Source organism: Entelurus aequoreus, linkage group LG16 (genome assembly GCF_033978785.1).
Source record: "Entelurus aequoreus isolate RoL-2023_Sb linkage group LG16, RoL_Eaeq_v1.1, whole genome shotgun sequence".
Lineage (NCBI taxonomy): Eukaryota > Metazoa > Chordata > Actinopteri > Syngnathiformes > Syngnathidae > Entelurus > Entelurus aequoreus.
In genome coordinates, this window is record NC_084746.1 from 7842316 (window position 1) to 7859986 (window position 17671).

Below are 17671 nucleotides of genomic sequence, written 5' to 3' on the forward strand. Positions count from 1 at the left end.
CGTGATACGTGCATGAAAATACACTCTGACAGCACCTGCTACGTGATAAGTGCATGAAAATACACTCTGACAGCACCTGCTACGTGATAAGTGCATGAAAATACACTCTGACAGCACCTGCTACGTGATAAGTGCATGAAAATACACTCTGACAGCACCTGCTACGTGATACGTGCATGAAAATACACTCTGACAGCACCTGCTACGTGATAAGTGCATGAAAATACACTCTGACAGCCCCTGCTACGTGATACGTGCATGAAAATACACTCTGACAGCACCTGCTACGTGATAAGTGCATGAAAATACACTCTGACAGCACCTGCTACGTGATACGTGCATGAAAATACACTCTGACAGCACCTGCTACGTGATAAGTGCATGAAAATACACTCTGACAGCACCTGCTACGTGATAAGTGCATGAAAATACACTCCGACAGCACCTGCTACGTGATAAGTGCATGAAAATACACTCTGACAGCACCTGCTACGTGATAAGTGCATGAAAATACACTCCGACAGCACCTGCTACGTGATAAGTGCATGAAAATACACTCTGACAGCACCTGCTACGTGATAAGTGCATGAAAATACACTCTGACAGCACCTGCTACGTTCAACACTCACTTGCTGTCCAGGAAATCCATGATGGGTTGCAGAACGTTGTCTGCTTCCTGGACCACGCTGCCATTGGCCGGTACAGTCTGACCTTTGACCTGCGCGAGGATATCCCCCATCTGTCTGACGTTGTCCTCGATTTGGGGTTGGAAGCTGCAGCAGCACAAACATACACACCCTCGTTAGCCACTCTTGACTGCACAAACTGAAATCTAAGTAAGATGAAATATCTCAAATAAGGCTGATATTTGCTTATTTTCTGTCTGATAAGATCATTCTTCTCACTAAGCAGATTTTATGTTAGAGTGTTTTACTTGTTTTAAGTGTTTTGGTCCTAAATGATCTCAGTAAGATATTACAGCTTGTTGCTGTGAGATGTGATGAGCTATATTGAGTAAAACATGCTTGAAACTAGAATATCAAGTGTTGCAAAGCTGTGTCATCAACACTCACAAGTATAAAACTACTTTTTTTAAGTAATCATTTCTTATTTCAAGCATGAAAAAAAGAAATCATGACTTTGACACAATTGTGTCTCATAATTAAAACAGATGACAGCCAAATGGACTTTGCTGTTTTATTTTCAATGAAACAATAGAACATACATACTCATATAGTAGTACAGTTGTTATTAGTGAGAATATACTTATTTTAAGGTATTTTTGGGTTCATTGAGGTTAGCTAATTTGACTTGTTTTGGAAAGTCTTGACAAGCCAAATGTTCTTGTTCTATTGGCAGATCATTTTGCTTAGTTCAAATAAAATAACCCTCAATTTTGTATTTTTTTTTCTTGTTTTTGAAGACTGACTTTTTGCAGTGTTTGTGGTAGCAGCTGCTCAGATCACCAACCTGACAGCAAAGATGCGGCTGAGGTCGTCCATCACGCTGTTGAGTTTGTTCTGGAGCTCCTTCAGGAAGTCACTGGCTTCCAGATTGAGCTAGGGATTATTACAGTGGACTATTATCCAAATTGACATGAGAACAAACAGTCCATGGATGCTACTTACATCTTTGCCTCCCATAGCCTCAAACATCTTCTCCAGCTGAACTCGGAGCTGCTGGATGTTATTGATAATGATGCATGGCTGCGGACAGAAAAAGACATCTTCTTTTCATCTGTCTGCTCCCAGTTGGGGCTGTGATCAGTCCACACTATTGGCTTCTTCGGCAAAAACAATCTAGGAGGCAGGAAAAGCTGGAGTTCTGACTAATTAAATCCTCCTCTGAGGCTGTGGTCTCTCTGGGAGTGCTGCCTCCAACATTCAGCTAATTACACAGCCCTAATTCACTTTCAAACACCGCTAACCGGCCACGGCAATTACACTTGCAAAAAGGGGTCATTTGTGCTGAAATGAAGTTACCCAACGTACTCAACAACCACAACACTATATGAGATCTGTACGTCAACCTTCTACTACAGTCATACCTCAATTTAGCTAACTTAACTTTGGAGATATGTACCGTCGCTCAGCTTTTAGTTATGCATGCTTAGGATGACAAGTATTTGTGTTTGGCATTCATTGCCGCACGGACGAGAGATGGAAATTAGCCACTGTCAATATAAACTGTCCCTGTTTTGAAAATAAAGTCCAGAGTGAAAAAAAAAAAGTTTTATTGTCACGCGGGGGTCGCATATTTATGCGGGGTTGTTCTCCCGGGATGCAGACGGACAACTCCGGACAAAGCGTGAAGGTAGGAGATGATTTGTTGCTCATAAATCATACACCGTAGATACAAACAGACAAAAACGAAACAAAAGGGATGCGTGCCGATCGCACGGGAAGCTAAGGCAGAAACTTAGAATAGGAATCATGAGCTAGAAAAGAAGAATACCAACGTAAGTGTTGCATTCAGCAAACAATGAAGCCAGACAGAGCGTGGCGAGCAAGGTGAATAAATAGCTCTCTGATTAGTGCCCGGCAGCAGGTGAGCGTGCCGACCACTAACTAGAGGTAGGTGAAACCAATTAATACCCATGGAAACCAAAACAAACACAGAGGTGCACAAAACAGGAACTAAGGGAGTCCAAAACTAACAGAACATAACTGAACAAAACACGGATCATGACATTTATTCAACAGTGGACGTGCGCAGAGATCGACACAATCCAACTTTTGGAAGTAGGAAAGTTAACGGAAGACCAAATCAGAGAAAGTAACCATTACAAATACGATCTAGTGTCAGTCCGCATCGCACAAACTGCAGCCAGCCTCCGCGGCATGCCACAACAAGCATCTCAGCGACCGACATTTATCCATAAAAATATTGAGGAGCTGCGGATGCTGTTTGAAGTGTTTTGAAAGGTAAATGGGTTGTACTTCTATAGCTTTTCTACCTTTAAGCGCTTTTGACACTATTTGCACATCAGGAGCAAGGGTGAAGTGTCTTGCTCAAGGACACAACGGACGTAACTAGGATGGGGAAAGCTGGGGATCGAACCAGGAACACTCAAGTTGCTGACTCAACAAACTGGGCGGTCAAGCATTGCATGTCAACTCTGAACTGTCACTCAAATGCATCCATGTGCAACATGAACAGCAATGTCTTAGCTCTTAGTTTTTATATTTATTTTTTGGGGGGTTTTTTTCAGTCATTGGTGGAGCTAAGGATAATATTTGAATATTGTTTTTAATATTGTTGTGCAGCACTTTGGAAACATTGTTGTTGTTGAAATGTGCTATACAAATAAAGTGGATTGCCTCCTATTATTAGGTGACAGTGTTGGCAGAGTCCAGCTCTGTGAAAACAAGTCTGACTCGGCAACACTGGACAGAGAGAAACTGAACAATTACATAAAACTACTGTAGTTTTTTGTTAGCAGAATGTTTTTCAAACAATATGTCCCATCTGAAAGTAGTTTTTTCGTTTTACGTGTTTAGTAAACTTGTCATTGTGGTGTTTTGGGAGGGCCAAGGGCAGAATAAATTGATTTCAATACATTTTGATGGGCGGGGCTGATTTAAGATACTGTAGGAGTGTTTTGAGTGACGAGCGCCGTCATGGAACGCAATGTGCTCGTCAGCTGAGGTACCACTGGAGTGGGCTTCTCTCGTGGTGCTCAACGGGGAGTGGCCAAAAAAGTAGAAATATGATGCAGCACCACCACAGCCAATATGTCATATATGCAGAAATAATAAGTGGTCATTACAAATATGTCATATATGCAGAAATAATAAGTTGTCATTACAAATATGTCATATATGCAGAAATAATACTTTGTGATTACAAATATGTCATATATAAGTTGTCATTACAAATATGTCATATATGCAGAAATAATACGTTGTGATTACAAATATGTAATATATGCAGAAATAATAACTGGTCATTACAAGTATGTCATATATGCACAAATAATAACTGGTCATTACAAGTATGTCATATATGCACAAATAATAAGTGGTCATTACAAATATGTCATATATGCACAAATAATAAGTGGTCATTACAAATATGTCATATATGCAGAAATAATAAGTTGTCATTACAAATATTTCATATATGCAGAAATAATACGTTGTGATTACAAATATGTCATATATGCAGAAATAATAAGTTACAAATATGTCATATATGCAGAAATAATACGTTGTGATTACAAATATGTAATATATGCAGAAATAATAAGTGGTCATTACAAACATGTCATATATACAGAAATAATAAATGGTCATTACAAATATGTCATATATGCAGAAATAATAAGTGGTCATTACAATTATGTCATATATGCAGAAATAATAAGTTGTCATTACAAGTATGTCATATATGCAGAAATAATAAGTGGTCATTACAAATATGTCATATATGCAGAAATAATAAGTGGTCATTACAAATATGTCATTTATGCAGAAATAATAAGTTGTCATTACAAATATGTCATATATGCAGAAATAATAAGTTGTCATTACAAATATGTCATATATGCAGAAATAATACGTTGTGATTACAAATATGTAATATATGCAGAAATAATAAGTGGTCATTACAAATATGTCATATATGCAGAAATAATAAGTTGTCATTACAAATATGTCATATATGCAGAAATAATAAGTTGTCATTACAAATATGTCATATATGCAGAAATAATACGTTGTGATTACAAATATGTAATATATGCAGAAATAATAAGTGGTCATTACAAATATGTCATATATGCAGAAATAATAAGTTGTCATTACAAATATGTCATATATGCAGAAATAATAAGTTGTCATTACAAATATGTCATATATGCAGAAATAATACGTTGTGATTACAAATATGTAATATATGCAGAAATAATAAGTGGTCATTACAAATATGTCATATATGCAGAAATAATAAGTTGTCATTACAAATATGTCATATATGCAGAAATAATAAGTTGTCATTACAAATATGTCATATATGCAGAAATAATACGTTGTGATTACAAATATGTAATATATGCAGAAATAATAAGTGGTCATTACAAACATGTCATATATGCAGAAATAATAAGTGGTCATTACAAATATGTCATATATGCAGAAATAATAAGTGGTCGTTACAAATATGTCATATATGCAGAAATAATAAGTGGTCGTTACAAATATGTCATATATGCAGAAATAATACGTTGTGATTACAAATATGTAATATATGCAGAAATAATAAGTGGTCATTACAAATATGTCATATATGCAGAAATAATAAGTGGTCATTACAAATATGTCATATATGCAGAAATAATAAGTTGTGATTACAAATATGTAATATATGTAGAAATAATAAGTGGTCATTACAAATATGTCATATATGCAGAAATAATAAGTGGTCATTACAAATATGTCATATATGCAGAAATAATAAGTGGTCGTTACAAATATGTCATATATGCAGAAATAATAAGTGGTCATTACAAATATGTCATATATGCAGAAATAATAAGTTGTGATTACAAATATGTAATATATGCAGAAATAATAAGTGGTCATTACAAATATGTCATATATGCAGAAATAATAAGTGGTCATTACAAATATGTCATATATGCAGAAATAATAAGTTGTGATTACAAATATGTAATATATGCAGAAATAATAAGTGGTCATTACAAATATGTCATATATGCAGAAATAATAAGTGGTCATTACAAATATGTCATATATGCAGAAATAATAAGTGGTCGTTACAAATATGTAATATATGCAGAAATAATAAGTGGTCATTACAAATATGTCATATATGCAGAAATAATAAGTGGTCATTACAAATATGTCATATATGCAGAAATAATAAGTTGTCATTACAAATATGTCATATATGCAGAAATAATACGTGGTCATTACAAATATGTCATATATGCAGAAATAATAAGTTGTCATTACAAATATGTCATATATGCAGAAATAATACGTTGTGATTACAAATATGTCATATATGCAGAAATAATAAGTGGTCATTACAAATATGTCATATATGCAGAAATAATAAGTGGTCATTACAAATATGTCATATATGCAGAAATAATAAGTGGTCGTTACAAATATGTAATATATGCAGAAATAATAAGTGGTCATTACAAATATGTCATATATGCAGAAATAATAAGTTGTCATTACAAATATGTCATATATGCAGAAATAATAAGTGGTCATTACAAATATGTCATATATGCAGAAATAATAAGTTGTCATTACAAATATGTCATATATGCAGAAATAATACGTTGTGATTACAAATATGTCATATATGCAGAAATAATAAGTGGTCATTACAAATATGTCATATATGCAGAAATAATAAGTTGTCATTACAAATATGTCGTATATGCAGAAATAATACGTTGTGATTACAAATATGTAATATATGCAGAAATAATAAGTGGTCATTACAAACATGTCATATATGCAGAAATAATAAGTGGTCATTACAAATATGTCATATATGCAGAAATAATAAGTGGTCGTTACAAATATGTCATATATGCAGAAATAATAAGTGGTCATTACAAATATGTCATATATGCAGAAATAATACGTTGTGATTACAAATATGTAATATATGCAGAAATAATAAGTGGTCATTACAAATATGTCATATATGCAGAAATAATAAGTGGTCATTACAAATATGTCATATATGCAGAAATAATAAGTTGTGATTACAAATATGTAATATATGGAGAAATAATAAGTGGTCATTACAAATATGTCATATATGCAGAAATAATAAGTGGTCATTACAAATATGTCATATATGCAGAAATAATAAGTGGTCGTTACAAATATGTAATATATGCAGAAATAATAAGTGGTCATTACAAATATGTCATATATGCAGAAATAATAAGTTGTCATTACAAATATGTCATATATGCAGAAATAATAAGTGGTCATTACAAATATGTCATATATGCAGAAATAATAAGTTGTCATTACAAATATGTCATATATGCAGAAATAATACGTTGTGATTACAAATATGTAATATATGCAGAAATAATAAGTGGTCATTACAAATATGTCATATATGCAGAAATAATAAGTTGTCATTACAAATATGTCGTATATGCAGAAATAATACGTTGTGATTACAAATATGTAATATATGCAGAAATAATAAGTGGTCATTACAAATATGTCATATATGCAGAAATAATAAGTGGTCATTACAAATATGTCATATATGCAGAAATAATAAGTTGTCATTACAAATATGTAATGTATGCAGAAATAATAAGTGGTCATTACAAATATGTCATATATGCAGAAATAATAAGTGGTCATTACAAATATGTCATATATGCAGAAATAATAAGTGGTCATTACAAATATGTCATATATGCAGAAATAATAAGTGGTCATTACAAATATGTATTGCATTGTGCAGGCTACAACACTCACCACTTTCTCCTTCTTCACATGGTTTGGAAACTCCTTGGCTATGATGTCAGCATAAGACAACAAGACATTGCCAATGGTCTAAGGACACAAACAAATTAGCATGAGCCCACACAAGGAATAATGCATGTTGCAGGTGAAGGTCACCTTGGCGAATCTCTTCATGTAGTTGCCAACAATCTGAGGGTCGGGACACTCCAGCTTGCGGATGATTTCGAAGCTCTGATTGAGCTGAGAGAAGACGTCCACCACAGAGCAGGAGAACAAAGCATGCTCGGAGGTGACCTGGAACTGCGGAAGAAGAAGAAAGAAGAAGAGCACTCAATATAAGGACCCTCTCTCATCATTTATTGCCCTCAGTGCCACATGTGGCCTCTACTCAGACATGATCACAGGGTCCTGATGGGGGCCACTGCCCTCTTTGACGTCTTCTAGAACCTTTCACTGACACGGCACAGCACAAGCTGACAGTAACTGGAGCCTAGACACTTCAGCTGCATGTTGTGCTGGGATATTATTTCCAACAACATGATACATCACACATACAACATGATACATCACACATGCATGCATACAACATGATACATCACACATGCATGCATACAACATGACACATCACACATGCATGCATACAACATGATACATCACACATGCGTGCATACAACATGATACATCACACATGCATGCATACAACATGATACATCACACATGCATGCATACAACATGACACATCACACATGCATGCATACAACATGATACATCACACATACATGCATACAACATGATACATCACACATGCATGCATACAACATGATACATCACACATGCATGCATACAACATGACACATCACACATGCATGCATACAACATGATACATCACACATACATGCATACAACATGATACATCACACATGCATGCATACAACATGACACATCACACATGCATGCTTACAACATGACACATCACACATGCATGCTTACAACATGATACATCACACATACATGCATACAACATGATACATCACACATGCATGCTTACAACATGACACATCACACATGCATGCATACATGATACATCACACATGCATGCATACAACATGATACATCACACATGCATGCATACAACATGACACATCACACATGCATGCTTACAACATGATACATCACACATACATGCATACAACATGATACATCACACATGCATGCTTACAACATGACACATCACACATCCAGTTTGCGCCTACGGCCCCTCCGACCACCACCTATCATTCATTCATCATTCATTCACCAGTGTGAGCGGCACCGGGGGCAAAGGTGAAGTGTCCTGCCCAATTCCAGCAGAAGCTTGTGGATGGCTAGCAAAAGCGCCTTATTGCAGGTAAACTTGCCAAGGGACATGTAAGCAAATATTAACATTGCTGTATGTATACTTTTGACCAAGCACATTTGCTCACATTTTCAGTAGACCCATAATAAATTCATAAAAGAAGCAAACTTCATGAATGTTTTTTGTGACCAACAAGTATGTGCTCCAATCACTACATCACAAAAAAAATAAGACTTGTAGAAATGATTGGAAACTCAAGACAGCCATGACATGATGTTCTTTACAAGTGTACGTACACTTTTGATCGTCATTTTATATACAAATATATATATATATATATATATATATATATATATATATATATATATATATATATATATATATATATATATATATATATATATACACAAACCCCGTTTCCATATGAGTTGGGAAATTGTGTTAGATGTAAATATAAACGGAATACAATGATTTGCAAATCCTTTTCAAGCCATATTCAGTTGAATATGCTACAAAGACAACATATTTGATGTTCAAACTCATAAACTTTATTTTTTTTTTGCAAATAATAATTAACTTAGAATTTCATGGCTGCAACACGTGCCAAAGTAGTTGGGAAAGGGCATGTTCACCACTGTGTTAAATGGCCTTTCCTTTTAACAACACTCAGTAAAGGTTTGGGAACTGAGACACATTTTTGAAGCTTCTCAGGTGGAATTCTTTCCCATTCTTGCTTGATGTACAGCTTAAGTTGTTCAACAGTCCGGGGGTCTCCCTTGTGCTATTTTAGGCTTCATAATGAGTTGAGTTGAGTTGAGTTGAGTTTGAGTTTATTTCGAACATGCAAGCATACAACATGATACATCACAATTTCCAGTTTCTTTTCAACATGTTCGAAAAGGAGTAGGAAGAAGCAGAGCTTATTTAATCCTACCCCTTTTCTTTACATAACAGTTGCAAAACTTTTTGTTCACTTCCTGTTCACAATTTTTTCACAATAAACTCCATAAGTAATTACAATAAAAATAAATAAATAAATAATTGTAAGAATTTAATAATAATAATTGGTGAAGTAAGTCATATTTCATATGATGAGATAAGTAAGATTACTTTAAGAATGAATGAATGGATGGATGAAATAAATTGAGAATGTTTGTCATGGTTCTTCTTCATTGTACTTTGTAAACACTTTAAGTTTGAAGAGTTTCTTGAAGTGTATCATATTAGTACATTGTTTGATTGCTTTGCTTAATCCATTCCATAATTTAATTCCACATACTGATATACTGAAGGTCTTAAGTGTTGTACGTGCATACAAATGTTTTAAATTACGTTTTTCTCTAAGATTATATTTCTCCTCTTTTGTTGAGAAGAATTGTTGTATATTCTTGGGTAGCAGGTTATAGTTTGCTTTGTGCATAATTTTAGCTGTTTGCAAATTCACTATGTCGTGGAATTTCAGTATTTTTGATTCAATAAATAAAGGGTTTGTATGTTCTCTATATCCAACATTATGTATTATTCTAACTGATCTTTTTTGTAACACCGTTAATGAATGAAGTGTACTTTTGTAATTATTTCCCCATATTTCTACACAGTAGCTCAGATATGGTAACACTAGTGAGCAGTAGAGAATATGAAGGGATTTTTGGTCTAGAACATGTTTTGCTTTATTCATTATTGACGTGTTTCTTGCTACTTTATGTTGTATATTTTTTACGTGAGATTTCCAGTTCAATTTATCATCAATCATTATACCTAGAAATTTGGTTTCGTTTACTCTTTCAATTTCTATTCCGTCTATTTGTATTTGTGTTTGACTTTCTCTTCTACTGTTACCAAATAGCATTATTTTAGTTTTACTAAGATTCAACGATAGTCTGTTTTTGTCAAACCATCTTTTTAATTTGTTAATTTCTTCTGTTATTATTTGTATTATCTCCTGTGTGTTCTCTCCTGAACAAAACGCTGTTGTATCATCCGCAAATAATACTAACTTTAAATCTTTTGTAACTTTACAAATGTCATTTATATAGAGATTGAATAATTTAGGTCCTAATATTGATCCCTGAGGTACACCACAGGATATATTTAGCGTTGTAGACGTGTGTTCGCCTAGCTTCACGTATTGTTTCCTGTTCGTTAGATAACTTCTTATCCAGTTTAAGACTAACCCTCTGATGCCATATCGTTCTAGTTTTTTGATTAAAATATTGTGATTAATTGTGTCAAAAGCTTTAGTTAGATCCATAAAAACCGCTGCTGCACATTTTTTACTATCTATTGCATTGGTAATTTCTTCTGTAATTTCAATTAAAGCCATTGAAGTTGAGACATTAGCTCTGTATCCATATTGGTTCTCTTCGAGTATTCTATTTTTATTTATGAAACTTTCTAATCTGTTATTGAACAGTTTTTCAATGATTTTAGAAAATTGTGGAAGTAGAGAAACAGGTCTATAATTTGTAAATTGATGTTTATCTCCAGTCTTATAAATTGGTGCAACTTTAGCTATTTTCATTTTGTTTGGAAATGTACCTGTTTGAAATGATAGGTTACTAATATACATTAATGGTCCTGAGATCTCTTCAATAACCTTTTTTATCGTTTCCATATCAATTCCGTTACAATCAGTTGAAGTCTTAGATTTACATTTTTTCACGATTGTAACTATTTCCTCCTGTGTCACATTACTGAGGAACATGGAGTTGGGATTTGGCTCTATGGTGTCATTATAGTCCTCAATTGGAACTGGGTCTGGAATCCTTTCTTCCAATTTTGGTCCAATATTTACAAAATAATTATTGAAGCTTTCAACTACTTCCTTTATGTTGTCATTTTTTTTATTTTCATCTAAGAAGTATTGAGGGTAGTCCCTCTTAGTTCCATTTTTTATAATGCTATTGAGGATGCCCCATGTTGCTCTCATATTATTTTTGTTCCTGTCCAATAATTCACTGTAATATTCTTTTCTACATGATCGTAGTATGTCTGTTAACTTGTTTTTATACTTTTTGTACTTAATTTCTGCCTCTATAGTTCTTTGTGCTATAAGTTCTCTATATAGTGTATTCTTCTTCTTACAAGCATTTTTTAATCCTTTTGTCATCCATGGTTGATTATTCTTTCTCTGCTTGTTACTGAGTTGTATCCATGGACAATGTTTGTCATAAAGTATTATGAACTTGTTTAAGAAATGTTCATATGCTTCATCAACCTCTTTTTCATTATACACATTGTCCCAATCTTGCTTTTGTAGCTCAATTTTGAAGGCAGTCATCCTCTTCTCTGTGCATAGTCTTCGAAATGTCCTTTTGTCTTCCATGTTCTTCTTGTAGTTTCCATCATATATTGTAAAAACTGGCAGATGATCACTAACGTCGCTTATAAGTAGACCACTTGTAGTGTTATTATCAAAATCATTGGTAAAAATATTATCAATAAGCGTGGCACATTGTGCTGTGATTCCACTTGGCTTTGTGATTTTTGGATATAGACTGATGCTGTACATTGTATCAATGAAGTCATCAATAGACTTTTGCTTGTTGGGGTTCAATAAGTCAATATTAAAGTCACCACATAAGAACATTATTCTTTGACCATTGTCCATGTAAGTAGCCTTGATCCATTCTTCAAATGTTTCTATACTTGACTTAGGTGATCTATATATACAACTGATGAATATGTTTTTGCTTTTTTCCTGACATATTTCAATGGTTATACATTCTAAGATATTATCAATGGCAAATGACATGTTTTTTACCACTTTGTAGTTCAGGTTCTTCATCACGTACACAGCTACTCCTCCTCCATTTTTGTTGGTTCTGTTGATGTAGTTTAGTTCATATCCCTCCAGATCAAAATCTATTCCTTTTTTATCATCAATCCATGTTTCTGTGACAGCAATCACTTTGAAGGGTTCGTTGATGTGTTCCAAAAAGTTCTTAATGTTATTGTAATTTGCATACAAGCTTCTACTATTAAAATGAATAATTGACAATTTGTTATCACATTCAATGTTGCTATTATATTGATCATCTGTATAATAAAAACAACTATTACTGATGTGGGAGAAAAAATTTGTATCTGGATCTATATCATTTTCCAAATCCTGGTTTTTGTGATCTTTGTTGCAGAAATTTTTTAGTTCCATATTTTCTTGTTCAACAAACTTTGATGTTGTTTCAATAATCTCTATAAGTGTAGGTGGATGCAATCCTGAATGTAGGTCCTCTTGTTTAGTCGTCCCTTGGAACATAGTAGTGTCGATGCTGAATTTAGGTGCTTGTTTTCTGTCAGAGTCCATTATCATCGTTGTTTTGGTAGCTGTGTAAACTTTAAAAATTGTCCAGGTCCTTGATGTCATGGACAACAATTACTCTTGCTTCTGGACTTCCATTCAGCTTGATGTAGATTTTACAGTTGGTGCTCCAAGTTCCCTGGATTTTTCCCTGCTTCCTCAAGTCGCGTGCTTTCTTGGCGATTCCAGCATTGCGTTTTGTGAGATGCTCATTCATGTACACATTTGTTCCCTTCAGCTTCTTTCCCTGTCTCAGCAATGCCATTTTAGATTTTCTGTTTACGAGTTTCACAAGCACGACTGGAGTGGCGTTGTTGTTTCTTCCGTTCAGTGGGATGCATGTTTCGATGGTATTAATGTCAATTTCAATTTCTTTTGATTGCAGAAAGTTGACCACTTGCTGTTCTGCTGAGATCATATCCATTTCATCTGGTTCACCTTCATTATTCACAGCTTTCGCATAGGATCTTGGTTTAATTCGGTGCCCTGTCACGATGATATCATTCATTCGTTTATCCTGATCCATTTCATCTATGATGTTCCTCAGCATGTTGTTGTCTTCTTGAAGGATCTTCATTTGTTTGCTCATTTCAGTGGCTTCTTTATTTCTGGAGTTGTTCTCTTTTTTCATTTCTTTAATTTCTTCTTTCATTTCTTTCATATCCTCTTTCCATCCATCAATCAATTCTTCCAATTTTTCTATCATTTCTTCTTTAAATTCCTGGAGTATTTTTTGTAGTATCCCTTCTTGAATCCCATCATGTCCTGTGCCCAGCTTCAAATCAGTCTTTCCAGTCAATCCTTTAACTTTTGGCATCGCGGCAGTCACTGACGTCAGCGCCTCTTATGTCTTAAGGGCAGTTACTTCTTTAGCGACTTGCGGCACTTTTAACTTGTTTTTTCAACAATTTCGTACTTTGCGCCGTTCAGAGATCAATTTGAGGTGTCAGCCTGTCCACTTATATCACTCTGCGACGTCGGGATCACTTTAAAACAGCTGTAAACTCGCCGTAACTTTTGGTTGCTAGGCAACCGCTTTGAACTGCGGGAGGCGCCTTTGGTTTGAGGCTAACGGCTCTTCCACTCGCCTTATTTCAGCGTATCAGTGCCTCTCAACTGACCAAAATCAGATCGAAGATGCCAGGTGACTCTCCTGTGGCTGTGATCGCAAATCAGTGGTCAAATCAGTGGTCAAAATCTTCAGACTTAACAAAAACTCCGGTAGCAGAAGCGGAGCTTTTTTTCTTTGCGTCCTTTCTCATTGACAGGAAGTGACACACATTTTCAATGGGAGACAGGTCTGGACTACAGGCAGGCCAGTCTAGTACCCGCACTCTTACTATGAAGCCACGTTGATGTAACACGTGGCTTGGCATTGTCTTGCTGAAATAAGCAGGGGCGTCCATGGTAACGTTGCTTGGATGGCAACATATGTTGCTCCAAAAGCTGTATGTACCTTTCAGCATTAATGGTGCCTTCACAGATGTGTAAGTTACCCATGTCTTGGGCACTAAACACCCCCATACCATCACACATGCTGCCTTTTACACTTTGCGCCTATAACAATCCGGATGTTTCTTTTCCTCTTTGGTCCGGAGGACACGACGTCCACAGTTTCCAAAAACAATTTGAAATGTGGACTCGTCAGACCACAGAACACTTTTCCACTTTGTATCAGTCCATCTTAGATGAGCTCAGGCCCAGCGAAGCCGACGGCGTTTCTGGGTGTTGTTGATAAACGGTTTTCGCCTTGCATAGGAGAGTTTTAACTTGCACTTACAGATGTAGCGACCAACTGTAGTTACTGACAGTGGGTCTAAAGTGTTCCTGAGCCTATGTGGTGATCTCCTTTACACACTGATGTCACTTGTTGATGCAGTACAGCCTGAGGGATGGAAGGTCACGGGCTTAGCTGCTTACGTGCAGTGATTTCTCCAGATTCTCTGAACCCTTTGATAATATTACGGAGCATAAATGGTGAAATCCCTAAATTCCTTGCAATAGCTGCTTGAGAAAGGTTTTTCTTAAACTGTTCAACAATTTGCTCAGGCATTTGTTGACAAAGTGGTGACCCTCGCCCCATCCTTGTTTGTGAATGACTGAGCATTTCATGGAATCTACTTTTATATCCAATCATGGCACCCACCTGTTCCCAATTTGCCTGTTCACCTGTGGGATGTTCCAAATAAGTGTTTGATGAGCATTCCTCAACTTTATCAGTATTTATTGCCACCTTTCCCAACTTCTTTGTCACGTGTTGCTGGCATCAGATTCTAAAGTTAATGATTATTTGCAAAAAAAAATGTTTTATTAGTTTGAACATCAAATATGTTGTCTTTGTAGTGCATTCAATTGAATATGGGTTGAAAATGATTTGCAAATCATTGTATTCCGTTTATATTTACATCTAACACAATTTCCCAACTCATATGGAAACGGGGTTTGTATATATATATATATATATATATATATATATATATATATATATGTATATAAAATGACCTGTATGGACGTATACATTTTGGTCCATATGGCACAAGACTACTAACTGGAGATTTTTTAAACCACTATGTCCACCACATTTGGAGATCATTGTATAAAGTGTGATGTGTTAAAATAATAGATGCATAGCCTGCTATCATTTTCTATTTCATGTCCTATATGAAGTGTTTCGTGTCCAGCAATGTGAGGCAGTTTGCAGAAATTAGAGCAACTTTAAGATGAAGTGCTCACCCCATCCTTTTTGTCCCTTTCCAGTGCGCCATGTAGAAAATCCCTTGACACTTCCTCGTTTTCATCCAGCCACATAATGACAAATGGCTCGAACCATCTGCAGGGTAAAGACAGGCCAGTTTGTGTCTTTTACTGTTAAAAATAGAAGTATTCTATAAGCGTAGAACTACTTACGCTGGATATTCAGGAACATGTTTCTGGAATGTGGGCAGTTCCTTGCAGTACTCGTTATAAAGCCACTTCACCTTGAAGTGCAAGTTCATATAATCTGCACTTTTACAAAGCCGATGCTTCTCGTGCTCTAAATAGCAGAAAAAAAGGAAAGAAAAATGGTTTCAAGATGTTTTCCCCTGCCTCAATATTGAGGTGTCACTCACCTTCCATGGCGTACTTCATGTCTTGAGCAAACATATTCCACATAACCTCAGCACTGATCTTGCCCACATTCAGTTCCTGTGGAAACCTACAGCAGATTACAAGTCATAGAGACATACTGTGGTTGTATAAAGACACACTTAAGGAGAGACTCACTGATTAAGGCAAGGAGTGTAAGAGTTTTTATCTTCCTCTATAATGGACACAATCAGCGTGATGAGTTTGGACCAGAAGTCCAGGTTTTTCACACTTGGACCCTGCTCATCTGGAGGCACCGCCTTTGACTGGGGATAAGGAAACGTGTTTTAAACAAAGTGCCTTCTCCACAAACATGCCTGAAAAGCAGTGCATGTTTCTGCCAAAAATACAACGGTTTCTTACGGGATCTGTCTGATATTCTCTATTGTAGAGGTCGTGACAGTTGTTGAAAATGTACTCGTAGGTGGAATTGAGACAGGCTTTGACGCAGTCCTTCACAACCTGGCTGGCCCTCGGGGGACTTTGCAGTTCCTGGACCTATAGACAAAACACAGGAGCTTTTAAGGGAACATGACAACATCAGCAGCTGGAAGAGAACAACTCCATCAGTCTATGTGGAAATAGGTGCTGTCATTATCTCCCCTTTGCATGAGTCTTTTTTTGCTCTTCTTCTAGTCACAACTCAGCCATGAGCAATCTGCAAGGCAAACTTGTCTCAACCGCCTTTTAGAACACACAGTTTGCTTCTCTGGCTAATAGTTTCCATTTGGATAGGCTAATTCATTCTCAGCAAGGCCCTCAGGCTTCTTTACAGAAAGTGCTGGAAACGTGCAAACAATGTCTTCCTGAAGTTTCAGTCCTAAAACACCAAAATAAAGCCAATGAAATGTAACAAAACATTTGTCTTAAGTCGTACCTTCATCCTGAAGAATGTGATGCTAGTCAGCAGGTCCACAGTAGACTTGAGGTCTTGGAGTCTTTCTGGACTGCTGGCGGGGAAATTATTCTACAAGTACAGGACATTCACAAACACAAAACCATTAAACTGGAAAGGAAAACAAATATTTTCCTTGACTGCCAGTGTATCAAGATGAAGAAGTGAGAATACAATGAAGCAGACAGAATTCAATACCCGGTACATGGAGAGGTCAATCCTCAGGGAGTTGTGCAGCTGATCCAGCAACTTGACAAACCTCTCCTTCTAAGAAAAAAGCAGTAAGAAACACAGCAGATCAGCTAACACATTCAACTTGACGAAGCACTCTGAGGTGGAGCTCAGCTGAGGGAATGAAGTAGGCGGGCCCAGAGGGAGATCTCGGTGACAACTAGGGATGATGTTTGATAAGAAATTATCAAGTGCGAGCCCATTATCAAATCCTCTTATCGAACCGATTCCATATCGATGCAATCCAGATAGGTTGTTGTATATGGAAAAAAAACACAATATTTGGTTTAACAAAAGCTCAC

General features: G+C 35.8%; 1 protein-coding gene across 1 annotated transcript in view; it reads right to left on the reverse strand.

Annotated features, from left to right (window-relative positions):
• The window catches only part of LOC133631560 (protein unc-13 homolog A-like), an 84684-nt gene that overhangs the window by 14896 nt on the left and 52117 nt on the right, over positions 1-17671 (reverse strand). The window contains exons 23-34 of the mRNA XM_062023876.1: positions 17337-17405; positions 17121-17210; positions 16607-16741; positions 16382-16509; positions 16228-16313; positions 16025-16151; positions 15851-15947; positions 7638-7781; positions 7494-7571; positions 1629-1706; positions 1471-1559; positions 630-773 (exon numbers count right to left, since the gene is read on the reverse strand). Coding sequence (XP_061879860.1) covers positions 630-773; positions 1471-1559; positions 1629-1706; positions 7494-7571; positions 7638-7781; positions 15851-15947; positions 16025-16151; positions 16228-16313; positions 16382-16509; positions 16607-16741; positions 17121-17210; positions 17337-17405 — 1265 coding nt within the window. The remainder of the gene's footprint in view (positions 1-629; positions 774-1470; positions 1560-1628; positions 1707-7493; positions 7572-7637; positions 7782-15850; positions 15948-16024; positions 16152-16227; positions 16314-16381; positions 16510-16606; positions 16742-17120; positions 17211-17336; positions 17406-17671) is intronic.